The sequence below is a fragment of the Trichosurus vulpecula genome, chromosome 1 (genome assembly GCF_011100635.1).
Source record: "Trichosurus vulpecula isolate mTriVul1 chromosome 1, mTriVul1.pri, whole genome shotgun sequence".
Lineage (NCBI taxonomy): Eukaryota > Metazoa > Chordata > Mammalia > Diprotodontia > Phalangeridae > Trichosurus > Trichosurus vulpecula.
The window spans coordinates 510,415,771-510,429,231 of NC_050573.1; the positions used below are offsets into that span (position 1 = coordinate 510,415,771).

A 13,461-nucleotide genomic window follows, 5' to 3' on the forward strand; every position below is an offset into this window, starting at 1 on the left:
CTGAAAAGGCAGATGTAAACATAAATGGCTAAAAAGAAGGAAAACTACATTATGTTAAAGGTACTAGATATACAAAATATTTAATATTTATGCCTGAAATAAGTCAGCTAAGTGGCAGAGAGCACTGGGCTTGGAGTCAGGAAGACTTATCTTCATGAGTTCAAACACAGCCTGAGCCATTTACTAACCCCGTGACCCTGAGCAAGTCACTTAACCCTATTTGCTTCAGTTTCTCCATCTGTAAATGAGCCTAAAAAGAATATGGTAAACCACTACAATATCTCTGTCAAGAAAACCCCAAATGAGGTCATGAAGTGTTGTACATGACTGAAACAAGTAAACAACTATGCCTGAAATGAAATAACATTAAAGTGATTGAAGGAAAAAATTAGTCAAATTATGGGGAGAAATAGACAACAAAAATATAATTCATTCCTAAATGCTGCATCACTCAGATGTAGAGAGATCTAACAAAAAGTAAACACAAAAGTAGTTAGGGAACTGAATAGAATTTTATAAAAGATTAAAATTTGAAAAGTTATAATAGAATTTTATGAAAGTTAAATACAATCTTCAACCCTCTTGTAATTAAAGAGTGGAAACAGAAAGAAATATCCCTATTATTCCCTGTATTTGGCACCATTATAAAAACTAACCAGGTATTAGGACATAAAAGCCTCATAAATTTGGAAGAGAAATATTAAACTTCCTTTAGTGATCACTTCTATAAATTCATAATCAATAATGATAATTTGAAGAAAGGATTCAAATGTAAATGGAGACTAATTTACTCCTAAAAGAATAAATCATAAAAGCAATAGATAATTTCATTATGAAAGAAACAATAAGGGAATATATTTTTAAAAATTGGGATGCAGTCAAAACAGTCCTTGGAGGAAAATCTAAATTTTCACTAAGAGAGATAACAAACCAACAAATTCAACTTGCAACTAAAAATAATTAGAAAAGCAATGAATAAAAAAAAGTATCAACCAAATAGAAAAATATAAATTCTGAAAATCAAAGAAGAGATAAACAAAATTTGGGGGTGGGGAGTGGGAAAGACATTGAATATAACTTTTAAAAAATAATGACAGATAAACTATTAGCCAATATGACAAATAAAATAAGAGAGGTAAGCCAAACTGCCAGCATCAGAAAGAAAAAAAGTAGAATTCATAATAAATTAAGAAGAAATAAAGGGAATTGTTAGAAAATTTTCAACAGAAGTTTTTATAAGTGAATTCTATCAAATATTCAAAAATTCTAATATTACATTAATTATTTGCAAAAATTGGAAAAGAAAGAACCCTATTACATGAATCAAATATGCTCCTGCCACACAAAGAAGGGAGAGTAAAGCAGAGAATGAAAATAATAGACTAGGAGTCAATGGGGGGGGGGGGGCGGGGAGAGGCAGAGCCAAAATGGTGGCAGGAAAGCAGGGATTTGCTTAAGCTCCCCCCCAAATCCCTCCAAACACCTGTAAAAAATGACTCTGAACAAATTCTAGAGCTGTGCAACCCACTAAATAGCAGAGGGAAACAGATCTCCAGCCCAGGAGAGCCTGGATGGTTGATGGGAAGAGTCTATCCCACGGTGCTGAGAGCAGAGGACAGCCCAGCATGGACCATGCAGGGACAGACCAGACCCAGAGTCAGCCAGCCAGAAGAGGACTTGGGGCCATGAAACAGTGAGCTGTGGCAGTTACCAGACTTCTCAACCCACAAATGCCAAAGAGTAGGTTAGGGGGAAACTTCAGGATCAAGTTCAGAACAGTCTGGTGGCCAGCTCTGGGGGTGGAGGAGGTCATGCAGCAGTGGTGGTAGCAGCAGCAGGAAGCTCCTGAGGCTGCCTCCAGAGCACCAGTGTCAGCTGCTTCCCGAGTCCATGGCTCACACGGTGGGAGAAATCTAGCTGCAGATCAGAGTGGAGTGCTTTGGGGCACAAAGGCAGATTCTCTTGCTGTGCCCTGCTTGGATCAGAATTGCGGTCCTGGTTGGCAGTTCTTGGGGAAGGAAGAGTGCTGCTGTGACAGAGCCTGGGGTGACGGTGGAGTAGAAGTAGCTCTGAAAACAGCAGTGCTTGGACCCTAAAGCTTGGGACAAAGTACTCTCTACAAATAGTCATATGCTGACAAAAATCTCAAGGGTCAAGTAGTTGTCTGGGAACATGAACAGGCAGCAAAAATGAACTCAGACTCAAACTCAAACCTTAGATTCCTTTTTTGGTGACAAAGAAGATCAAATCATACAGCCAGAAGAAGTCAACAAAGTCAAAGAGCCTACATCAAAAGCCTCCAAGAAAGATATGAATTGGGCTAAGGCCACAGAAGAGCTCAAAAACCATTTGGAAAAACAAGTAAGAGAAGTAGAGGAAAAATTGGGAAGAGAAATGAGAGTGATGCAAGAAAATCATGAAAAACAAGTCAATGACTTGCTAGAGGAGACCCAAAAAAATACTGAAGAAAATAACACCTTAAAGAATAGACTAACCCAAATGGCAAAAGAGCTCCAAAAAGGTAATGAGAAGAAGAATGTCTTGAAAGGCAGAATTAGAATTAGCCAAATAGAAAAGGAGGTCCAAAAGACCACTGAAGAAAATACCACCTTAAAATCAGATTGGAGCAAGTGGAAGCTAGTGACATTATGACAAACTAAGATATTATAAAACAGAACCAAAGGAATGAAAGAATGGAAGACAATGTGAAATATCTCATTGGAAAAACCACTGACCTGGAAAATAGATCCAGGAGAGATAATTTAAAAATTATTGGACTACCTGAAAGCCATGATCCAAAAAAAGAGCCTAGACATCATCTTTCAAGAAATTATCAAGGAAAACAACCCTGATATTCTAGAGCCAGAGGGTAAAATAAAAATTGAAAGAAACCACTGATTGCCTCCTGAAAAAGATCCCAAAAAAGAAAACTCCTAGGAATATTGTTGCCAAATTCCAGAGTTCCAAGATCAAGGAGAAAATATTGCAAGCAGCCAGAAAGAAACAATTTGAGTATTGTGGAAACACAATCAGAATAACCCAAGATCTAGCAGCTTCTACATTAAGGGATGCAAGGGCTAGGAATATGATATTCCAGAGATGAAAGGAGCTAGGATTAAAACCAAGAAGCACCTACCCAGCAAAACTGAGTACAACACTCCAAGGCAAAATATGGATTTTCAATAAAATAGAGGACTTACAAGCATTCTCAGTGAAAAGACCAGAGCTGAATAGAAAATTTGACTTTCAAACACAAGAATCGAGAGGAGCATGAAAAGGTAAATAAGAAAGAGAATTCATAGGGGACTTACAAAAGTTGAACTGTTATGTTTACATTCCTACATGGAAAGATGATGTGTGTAATACAGGAAACCTTTCTCAGTATTAGGGGAGTTGAAGGGAATGTAGACAGAGGGCACAGGATGAGTTGAATATGAAGGGATGATATCTAAAAAAAATGAAATAAATTTAAGGAGTGAGTGAGGAATATATTGAGAGAGGGAGAAAAGAAAAGTTAGAATGGGGTAAATTATCTCACATAAAAGTGGCAAGAAAAAGCAGTTCTGTTGGAAGGGAAGAGGGGGCAGGTGAGGGGGAATGAGCAAATCTTTCTCTCATCAGATTCAACTTGAGGAGGGAATAACATACACACTCAATTGGGTATCTTACTGCACAGAAAAGTAAGGGGAAGGGGATAATAAAAGGGCGGATGATAGAAGGGAGAGCAGATATGTGGAAGAGGCAATCAAAAGCAAACACATTTGAAAAGGGACAGGGTTAAGGCAGAAAATTGAATAAAGGGGTACAGGATAGGATGGAAGGAAATATAGTTAGCAATTCACAACATGAGCATTGTGGAAGTGTTTTGCATAATGATATTTGTGTGACCTATGTTGAATTGCTTGCTTTTCTAGGGAGGATGGGTGGGAAGGGAAGAGGAGAGAGAATTTGGAACTCAAAGTTCTAAAAGCAGATGCTTAGGAAATTTTAAAAAAAGTTTGTATGCAGCTGGGAAACAAGATATATAGAGAATGGGGCATAGAAATCTATCCTGCCCTACAAGAAAGTAAGGGGAAAAGGGATGGGGTGGGGGGGGGGGGAAGGGTAGTGGCGTGAAAGAAGAGAGGGCTGACTGAGGAACAAGGCAATCAGAATATATGCCATCTTGGAATGGGAGGAGGGTAGAAATGGGGAGAAAATTTGTAACTCAAAATCTTGTGGAGGAAAACAAACAGCAGCGATGGCGGCGCCTGGAGCCGGGAGGCCTCGTGGCTGGAGCCGGAGCCGGAGCAGCACGTGCGAGCCTGAGCCGTGAGGCGGTGGGACCCGCAGCGCGGAGGACGGGTGAGCACAGGCGGCCGGACTTGAGCAGAGGCAGACGCAGAGCCCTGCGGCCCGCGAGGAGGGAGGCTCCAGGCACCCAGCGGTGGGGCCCAGGCCGAGGCCGGAGGAGGCGCCCCGGGCCCCGGAATGCGAGCCCCGAGCCCCACAGATTTGTGTATGCAATGGATGCTGATCTCAGTTCCCAAGACAGGAAGGACCTGGACAAGTTCATCAAATTTTTTGCCCTGAAGACGATCCAAGTGATAGTCCAGGCACGTTTGGGAGAAAAGATTTGTACTCGCTCGTCATCTTCCCCAACAGGATCTGACTGGTTCAACTTGGCCATCAAGGATATCCCAGAGGTCACACAAGAGGCCAAGAAAGCCCTAGCGGGGCAGCTTCCCGCCGTGGGGAGGTCGATGTGCGTGGAAATCTCACTCAAGACTTCAGAGGGAGATTCCATGGAACTAGAAATTTGGTGTCTTGAAATGAATGAAAAGTGCGACAAAGAAATTAAAGTTTCCTACACTGTGTACAATAGGCTGTCATTACTGCTGAAGTCTCTGCTCGCCATCACTAGAGTGACACCAGCCTACCAACTCTCCAGGAAACAGGGTCGTGAATATATCATACTCTACAGGATATACTTTGGAGAAGTCCAATTGAATGGCTTAGGAGAAGGTTTCCAGACAGTCCAAGTTGGCACAGTAGGCACCCCTGTGGGCACTATCACTCTGTCCTGTGCCTACAGAATTAACCTTGCCTTCATGTCTACCAGGCAGTTTGAGAGGACCCCACCTATCATGGGGATTGTCATTGATCATTTTGTGGACCGTCCCTACCCCAGCTCCTCGCCCATGCACCCCTGCAACTACAGGACGGCTGGTGAGGATGCCGGGGTGGCATACCCGTCTGTGGAGGACTCTCAGGAAGTCTGCACCACTTCTTTCTCAACCTCCCCTCCATCCCAGTTAATGGTTCCAGGGAAGGAAGGTGGGGTGCCCCTGGCTCCCAGCCAGCCTGCCCATGGCACCCAGGCCGACCATGAGAAGATGGCAACCTTTACCCCTTCTGATGGTGCCCACTACATAGTCACTCCTTCCAGCAGTGAAGACACTGAAACTGTTTCCAACAGCAGTGAAGGCCAAGGCTCCCCCCATGACGTTCTGGAGGCCATCTTGGTTAGGAAAGTGGGAGCACTTGTCAACAATTCACTAGATCAGGTAACAATGACCAATTTGGACATCCCCTTTGCCATGTTTGCTCCCAAGAACTTTGAGCTTGAGGATAATGATCCCATGGTAAATCCTCCTGATTCCCCAGACACTGAATCTCCTCTCCAAGGCAGCTTACACTCCGATGGGTCCAGCGGCGGCAGCAGTGGAAACACGCAGGATGACTTTGTCATGGTTGACTTTGACTCACTCCCCAAAAAACTGGCTGTGCATGAGAAGAACGTCAAAGAGTTTGATGCCTTTGTGGAGACCCTGCAATAAAGTCGGCATCGTCCCCACTCCCCAGCAGCAGCAGCAGCCCCTTTCTTGGACACCCCTGAGGATAGAGACCATTCCACCTCTCTCTCTCTTCTCCCCATCTCTCTCATTTGTTATTTATTCAGCTTCAATCCAGGCCGGGGGGTGGAAGGCAGAGGGAAGGGGCTTCTCCATTCCTGCCCCAGTCAAACCCAGGGGCCAGCATTGAAGAGGGCCCAGTCCCTGCAGCATTCGAATTCTGGGTCATAACCTAAGCACAGCTGGTGAAAAGGGGGCTTCCCCACCTCCCCCAAGGGTCTGCTTCTCAGTGTATATTCTACCAAGAGTCTTTTCCACGCCTGCCTAGAGCAGAGACAGTAATGGAACCTGACAACTGGTCAGAAAGAGATTACAAGATACCCCTATGCTAGTACTAGACACAGGACCAGACACTGGCAACTCCATCACCTATACTCACTTCTGGGTCATAGTTCAAGAGCACAGAGAAATACCTTTATTCAAGAGGGAATGGGACCTATGAGAGGCAGTGTCACTTCTGCTTTGGAAGGTTAGGAGACCCTGGAGGGAAATATCTATTCCCAAGGGAGATGGCACCCTAAGGTGCAGTCTCACTTATAATCCCAAGGAATCAGGGATCCTTCCTAGGTAAGGCCCAGAGTACAGACAAAGACAGCAGTGTGACCCCATGTCTCCCCAGACCTTACCATACAGGAAGCACTGAAAACTTCTAGAATCCTAGATCTCACTCTAAAAGCAGTAGTGCAAAGAAAATCTGAAGCCTGAAGTAGACTCTATCCCACATACACACATGGGGAACAGACTGAAACATTAACATAAAATTCCAAATCAAGAAATAGGGTGGAAAATGACCAAATAACAAAAAAAAAAGAACCTAGCCATAAAAAGGTACTATGGTGACAGAGAACATCAAGACACAAATTCAGAAGAAGACAATGAAGTCAAAATATCTCAAAGCAAAGCCTTAAAGAAAAAAATGTGAATTGGAAACAAGCCCAACATGAATTCCTGGAAGAGCTTAAAAAAAATTTCCAAATGAGATAAGAGTGGTGGAGGAAAAATTAGTTCAATAAATTAAAGCAAAGGAGGAAAATTATGGAAAGACAATTAACAGCTTGGCAAAAGAGGTACAAAAAAATACTGAAGAAAATAATACCTTAAAAAATTGGCCAAATGGAAAAAGAAAACTCACTGTAGAAAATAATTCCTTAAAAATTAAAATTGGAAGAGTCAGTGTTAATGACTTCATGAGACATCAAAAAACAATAGGAACAAAATGAAAAGAATGAAAAAATAGAAGAAAATATGAAATATATCATTGGAAAAAAACGACCTGGAAAGTAGATTGAGGCATGTACCTTTTTCTCAGTTTTACATGACACCTTCACAAATATTAACTGTGTATTACAGCATAAAAACCTCACAACCATGTGCAGAAAAGAAGAAATATTAAATCCTCCCCTTTTAGCCCATAAGGCAATAAAATCACATTTAATAAAGGGTCATGGAAACGTAGATTAAAAACTAATTGGAAACTAAATACTCTAATCCTAAAGAATGAGTGGATCAAGAACAAGTCATAGAAATAATCAGTTATTTCACTGAATAGAATGACAACAATAAGACAGCCTTCAAAAATCTGTGAGATACAAAGCAGTGCTCAGAGGAAGCTTTATATCTCTAAATACATACATCAAAAAGAAAAAGAGAAAGAGCAAATCAATGAATTGGCGATGCAACTAAAAAAAACTAGAAAAAAATCAAAGCTGAATTAAAAATCAATTAAAGACAAAAATGAAAATCCTGAAAATCAAAGGAGAGATTAGTAAACTTGAAGGTAAAAAAGTAACATTGAACTAATAAGAGTAGGATTCGGTTTATGAAAAAAAATAGATAAACTGTTAGCTAATTTGATTTTTTAAAAGAAATAAAACTGAGTTACTTGAATTAAAAATGAAAAGGGTGAATATTTCATCAATGAATATGAAATTAAAGCAATTTAGCAGTTATTTTGTCCAATTACATGCCAGTAAAATTGACAATCTAAATGAAATGGATGAATATTTCCAAAAAAATGTAAACCGTCCAAATTAACAAGAGAGGAAATAGAATACTTACATAACCTTATCTTAGAAAAAGAAATTGAGCAAGTCATCAATGCACTCCCTAAGAAAAAACCCTTAGGCAAGTGAATTCTACAAACACTTAAGGAATAATTAATCCTAATACAATAAGTAAAGAAAGAGTCCTACCAAATTCCTTTTATGACACAAATATGGTTTTGATATCTAAAACAGTGAAAGCAAAAAGTAGACAAAGAAAACTACAGACCAATTTCCTAAATGAATAACAATGTAAAAATGTTTTCATAAAATACTAGCAAGGAGATTGCAGCAATATATCACAAAGATCATACACTATTATTAAGTGGCCTTTATACCAGGAATGCAGGGCTGGTTTAATATTAGGAAAACTATCAGAATAATTGATCACATTAATAACAACAAAAATCATATGATTATATCAATAAATGCAAAAAAGCCTTTGACAATGCCCATTTCTATTTAAAAAAAACACTAGAAACCACAAGAATAAATAGAACCTTTCTTAAAATGATAAGTAATATCTATCTAAAACCAAAAGCAAACATTATAATGGGGATAAACTTGAAGTCTTCCCAAACAGATCAGGGGTGAAGCAAAGATTTCCATTATCACTCAATATTGTACTAGAAATTCTAGCTGTAGGAGTAAGATTAAAAAAAGAAAAGAAAATGAAGGAATAAAAATAAACAATGAGGAAATAAAACTATCATACTTTTCAGATAATATGATAGTATATTTAGAAAACCCTAGAGAATCAACTAAAAAGCTAGTTGAAACAATTAACTTCAGCAGAGTTTCAGTATATAAAATAAAACCCATAAATTAAAAGCATTTCTATATACTACTAACAAAACTCAGCAGAAAAAGATAAATTCTTATTTTAGATAAATAACTACAGACAATATAAAATACTTGGGAGTCTACCTGCCAAGACAAACCATAAAACTATATAAACACAATTACAAGACACTTTTCACCCAAATAAAGACAGATTTGAAAAATTTGAGAAATATTAATTGCTTATGAGTAGACAAAGCTAATATAGTAAAAATGACAGTTCTTCTTATGTTAATTTACTTATTCAGTGTCATACCAATCAAATACCAAATAATTATTTCATAGAACTAGGAAAAATGGTAACAAAATTCATCTGGAAGAACAAAAAGCCAAGGATATGAAGGAAATCAATGAAAAAAATTGTTAAGGAAGGCAGCCCAGCAGTTCCAGGTTTCAAACTAATATTACAAAGCTGTAATATCAAAACAATCTGGTACTGGCTAAGAAATTGAGTGATGGATCAGTGAAATAGAGTAGGTACACAATACATAGTAGCAAATAACCATAATAATCTAGAGTTTGATAAACCCAAATATCTAAACTTTTAAGGTGAAAACTCAACATCTGACAAAATTTCTGGGAAAACTGGAAAGCAGTTCGGCAAAAACTAGTTCAAGACCAGTATCTTAAACTATATGCCAAGATAAAGTCAAGGATAAATTATTTAGACATAAAGGGTAATATCATAAGTAAGTTAGAAGAGCACAGAAAAATGTACCAGTCATAGCTATGGATAAGGGAAGAGTTTATGACCAAACAATTGATAGACAAGATTCTGGGAAGTAAAATAGATAATTTTGATTGCACAAAATTAAAAAGATTTTGCACAAATGAAACTAAAGCAGTCAAAATAAAAAGAAAACAGAACTGAGGGAAATTTTTACCTGCAGTTTCTCTGATAAAATGCTCATTTCTCAATATAGGGAACTGAGAGATACTGAGGAATTGAGGTGGCAAGCCTGACAGAATGGAAGGACAGTGTTGCCCTTGATAGTAATACAGAAGTTCAGAGGGAGGGAGGGAAGACTTAGGGCAACAGATAATGAATTCAGTTTTGAATGTGTTAAATTTAAGATGTCAACTAGACAACCAGTTGAAGACGTCAGAAAGGCATTTGGAAATGCAAGATCAGAGAGGTTAGGGAAGACAGGTGGATTTGAGAATCATCAGCACAGAGATGATATATTATTCCATAGGAGATGATGAGATTACCAAGAGAAATGATACAGAAAGAAAAGAGGGGCAAAACAGAACCCTGTTGGACACTCGTGGTTAGTGGGCATGACTTGGATAAAAATCCAGCAAATGGGGCTGAGAAGTGGCCTAATAGTTAAGAGAAAAGAAAAACCAAGAGAGAGAATAGTATGGTAAAAATCTGGAAAGAAGAGACTATCAAGGAGCAGAGGGTGATCAACAGTGTCATGAGTTGTAAAGAGATTAAGAAGAATGAAGACTGAGAAAAGACCACTGGATTGGCAATTAAGAAATCATTGGTAACTTTGCAGAGAGCAATTTCCGCGCAATGATGAGATTAAATGCCAAATTCTAAGGGAATAAGAAGTGAGACCAGGTTGGAATTATACCAGAAATTCACTGTTATTTCAATATTAGGAAAATTATAAGCATAATGTTTTGTTCTTCATTTTGAAAACCAATGACATCACATGGTGATGTCTTGATTTTCATGTGAATTGGATTTAAGTGAGGCAGTCATAGTCATCAGCCTCATTCTGTCTTCCATAATAATCTAAGTCCAATAGCAAGACAAAAGTAAAAATGACTGGTGATGGCCTGGGATGCAGAGGATGACTTCTGCATCTTCAGTACCTGACTAAGCTCTAAGTGCTCCATAGCACCTGTTTCAGCTGTAATCATGGCCATTGGAACAAATTGTTCTCATTCACCCATTCCACTGGGGGAAGTCTTCACATACTTGGGGCAGACATCCCCCTAACTCACCTATGGGTTTCAAGCCTGTCAATTACCCTCAACCTGGTTTAGGCCATCTGCCAAGACAATTTTACCAGAGTATGGCTGCTGCTCATGCCTTAGCTTTTTGGAGCTACAAGAATGAGTATAATACAAAATATTGATACCTAAAATAACAAAGATGCGGAAAAGGCTTTAATACACATTTATGTTAAAAAATATTTAAGTATATTTTTAAAATGGACCATTCTGCAACATTAAATAGTATGCAAGGTTATTGCAGTATGTGAGCCTATATATTCAATCAATAGTTGTAACAAATTAAAGATGATCACTCCAACCAATCATTCTTACTAGTATATTAATTATTGGAAGTCTTAAGCAAGTGGATTACTGTCCCACCCACCCTGTGCTCCCTACCTGCCAATAGTAAGATCTAAGTTCCAAATAGCCCCCTGTGTTTGTTTATAGAAAATCAGGCACTGCTAGTTAACAGGATGCCACAATAGCAAGATATCATCAGTTACTATATGGATTTGAGAAAAATAAATTATACATGCTGGTTTAACATTTATATAGCACCTACTATATACCAAGCACATTGCTAAATGCTTTACAATTGTTATCTCATTTGATTCTCACAACAACCTTGGTAGCTAGGTGCTATTATTTTCCTCATTTTGCAAATGAGGAAACTGAGGCAAACAACTTAAATGACTTGCCCAGGATCACACAGCTAGTAAGTATCAGAGACTAGATTTGAACTCAGATCTTCCTGGCTCCAGGCTTCCTGACTCTATCTACTACCACCTCAATATGCTTAAAAATTTATTTATTTAAAAAATAATTTTTTTAAGGACCAAAATACCACTATACTAAATGCACAATTGCACTGACACCCTTACTCAGTCCAGCATATCACAGGGATACATGATGGAGCCAATTCAAATTGGATCACAAAAGTATGTTGTTAAACTTTCAGTATAAACATTTGCTGCTTGGAAGTTGGCAAAAGGTATGAATCAGGGTTTGATTTCTTGTTTTGTTGATTCTCTAGATTTAAGAAAGTGATAGTGAAAATTTTAATGTGCAAATTAAACTTAAAAGTGTGTTGTGTGTAGATTTTGATTTTTGGACAGTTGGTTACATTTAAGAGCTCACCCCCTGCACATACAGTTGAGGAGATAGCCTGAGGGAAGAATCAGACTTCTACAACATGGAGTAATTGACAGTGGTGCCTTCATCCATTTGTTCACCTTCAACATATTGTGAGGTACTGCTGAACCTCAAAGTGTTAAGTAAAAAATAATGAGTCAGCTCCAATCACATTGCTCTCACTAAAATGTTGTCACTAAATTATGAGTTAACCATACTGATTAATTATTAATTGATATTTTAGTGAGAATAAATATATTTTGAGTCACTAATAAATAAAATATTTTAAATATTGTTTATTTCATTTATCTCATTTTAAATGCTCTATTTGTGCATATTTTATAAGGTACATAATAGAGTCATATAGCAATATATTATATAATTTATAAATAAATGAATATACATATATTGGGAGCACATGCTCAAAAATTTTTATTGAGGGGTGCTCAATCAAAAGAATTTAGCAAACACTTCACTAGATGATCTCTCAGGTCCTTTCTAGGTTTCAATCCTATTATCTAAGCCTTCACCCAGATAAGTGTTACCTAGTTATATGTTTGGGTATACTGAAATAGGGTTAGGGATCTTTAAAACTACGAATTCCCGATCCTGACCTTTAGCTATGCCACCCAGATTCAGAGAGAGAATACAGGAAGGGGGAGGAGGAGAAAAAAGAGGAGAAGGAGAAGGAGGAGAAAGGAAAGAAGGAAGGAACGAATGAACGAACAAATGAAGGAAGGAACAAAGGAAGGAAAGTTACTACAATCAATCAACAAGCAAATATTAAGTACCTACTAGACTACTAGCCAGCACAAGTATGTAAAAAGGAATGAAATAATTCCTACTCTAAAAGAGCTTATATTCTATAGTAGTCCCATTGAGTTTTACCTAGAGCACTGAAGAGTTTGTAAAAATCATTTTGACTTTAAAAAAGTCATACCATTACTTTGCCCTCACTCAAAGATTAGTAAGGGGATATCAACACAATTCATTTCTTTACACATTAAAGAGGTTACAATAGGACTCTAGCAGGCCAAGTCAGCAGGATCATTTGGCTATACCTTAAGATTCAGAGGTGCCTTATATTTTTTGCAATCACTCCTTTGCATTACTTAGAGTTGCTTCTCCCATGTGAAGAAATGTTATGGCCCAGCATTTCAGGAAAGAAGCCTATTTTGTATTTGCCACTAGATTTAATATTTATTGAAGTATTCATGGTTAGAGAAAGAAGGGTCTAAATTCAATCACCAAGTTAATCAAGGATTTATTTCTCATATCCATTCCTACCAAAAAATATGTCTGAGGAAAGACAATAGGGGTTTCAACTGCATTTTGTGAGATACTATTTATTCAACTTTAGCCTCTTTTCTTCTTTCTTCTATATAAAATACTTTGCAGATCTTAAAGTATGATGGAAATGTGAAATATTATTACTATTATAACTCCCTCTATTCCTGAGTCCCTTCCTTTCTCTTCTTTCCTTTCTTTTTCTTTCTTTTTTATTTTACTAAAGACCAAAAAAACTAAAGGAAAAAAATAATTTATTACTTTCTCTGAACATATTGTTTCAAATTGAATGCATTTACTCCACATTTTTAAAG

The 13,461-nt window shown here is 37.9% G+C and overlaps 1 protein-coding gene across 1 annotated transcript; it reads left to right on the forward strand.

The window, feature by feature from the left end:
• Window positions 1-4,454: 4,454 nt before the first annotated feature.
• On the forward strand, window positions 4,455-5,902 carry LOC118828019 (autophagy-related protein 13-like). Its single transcript, XM_036734404.1, has one exon. It carries the CDS (start codon window positions 4,506-4,508, stop codon window positions 5,817-5,819), a length of 1,314 nt encoding a protein of 437 aa, XP_036590299.1. The 5' UTR covers window positions 4,455-4,505; the 3' UTR covers window positions 5,820-5,902.
• The last annotated feature ends 7,559 nt before the right edge of the window (window positions 5,903-13,461 follow it).

Coding starts and splice junctions, on each gene's coding strand:
- LOC118828019 (XM_036734404.1), top strand. CDS start 4,506: ATGGATGCTGATCTCAGTTCCCAAGACAGGAAGGACCTGGACAAGTTC.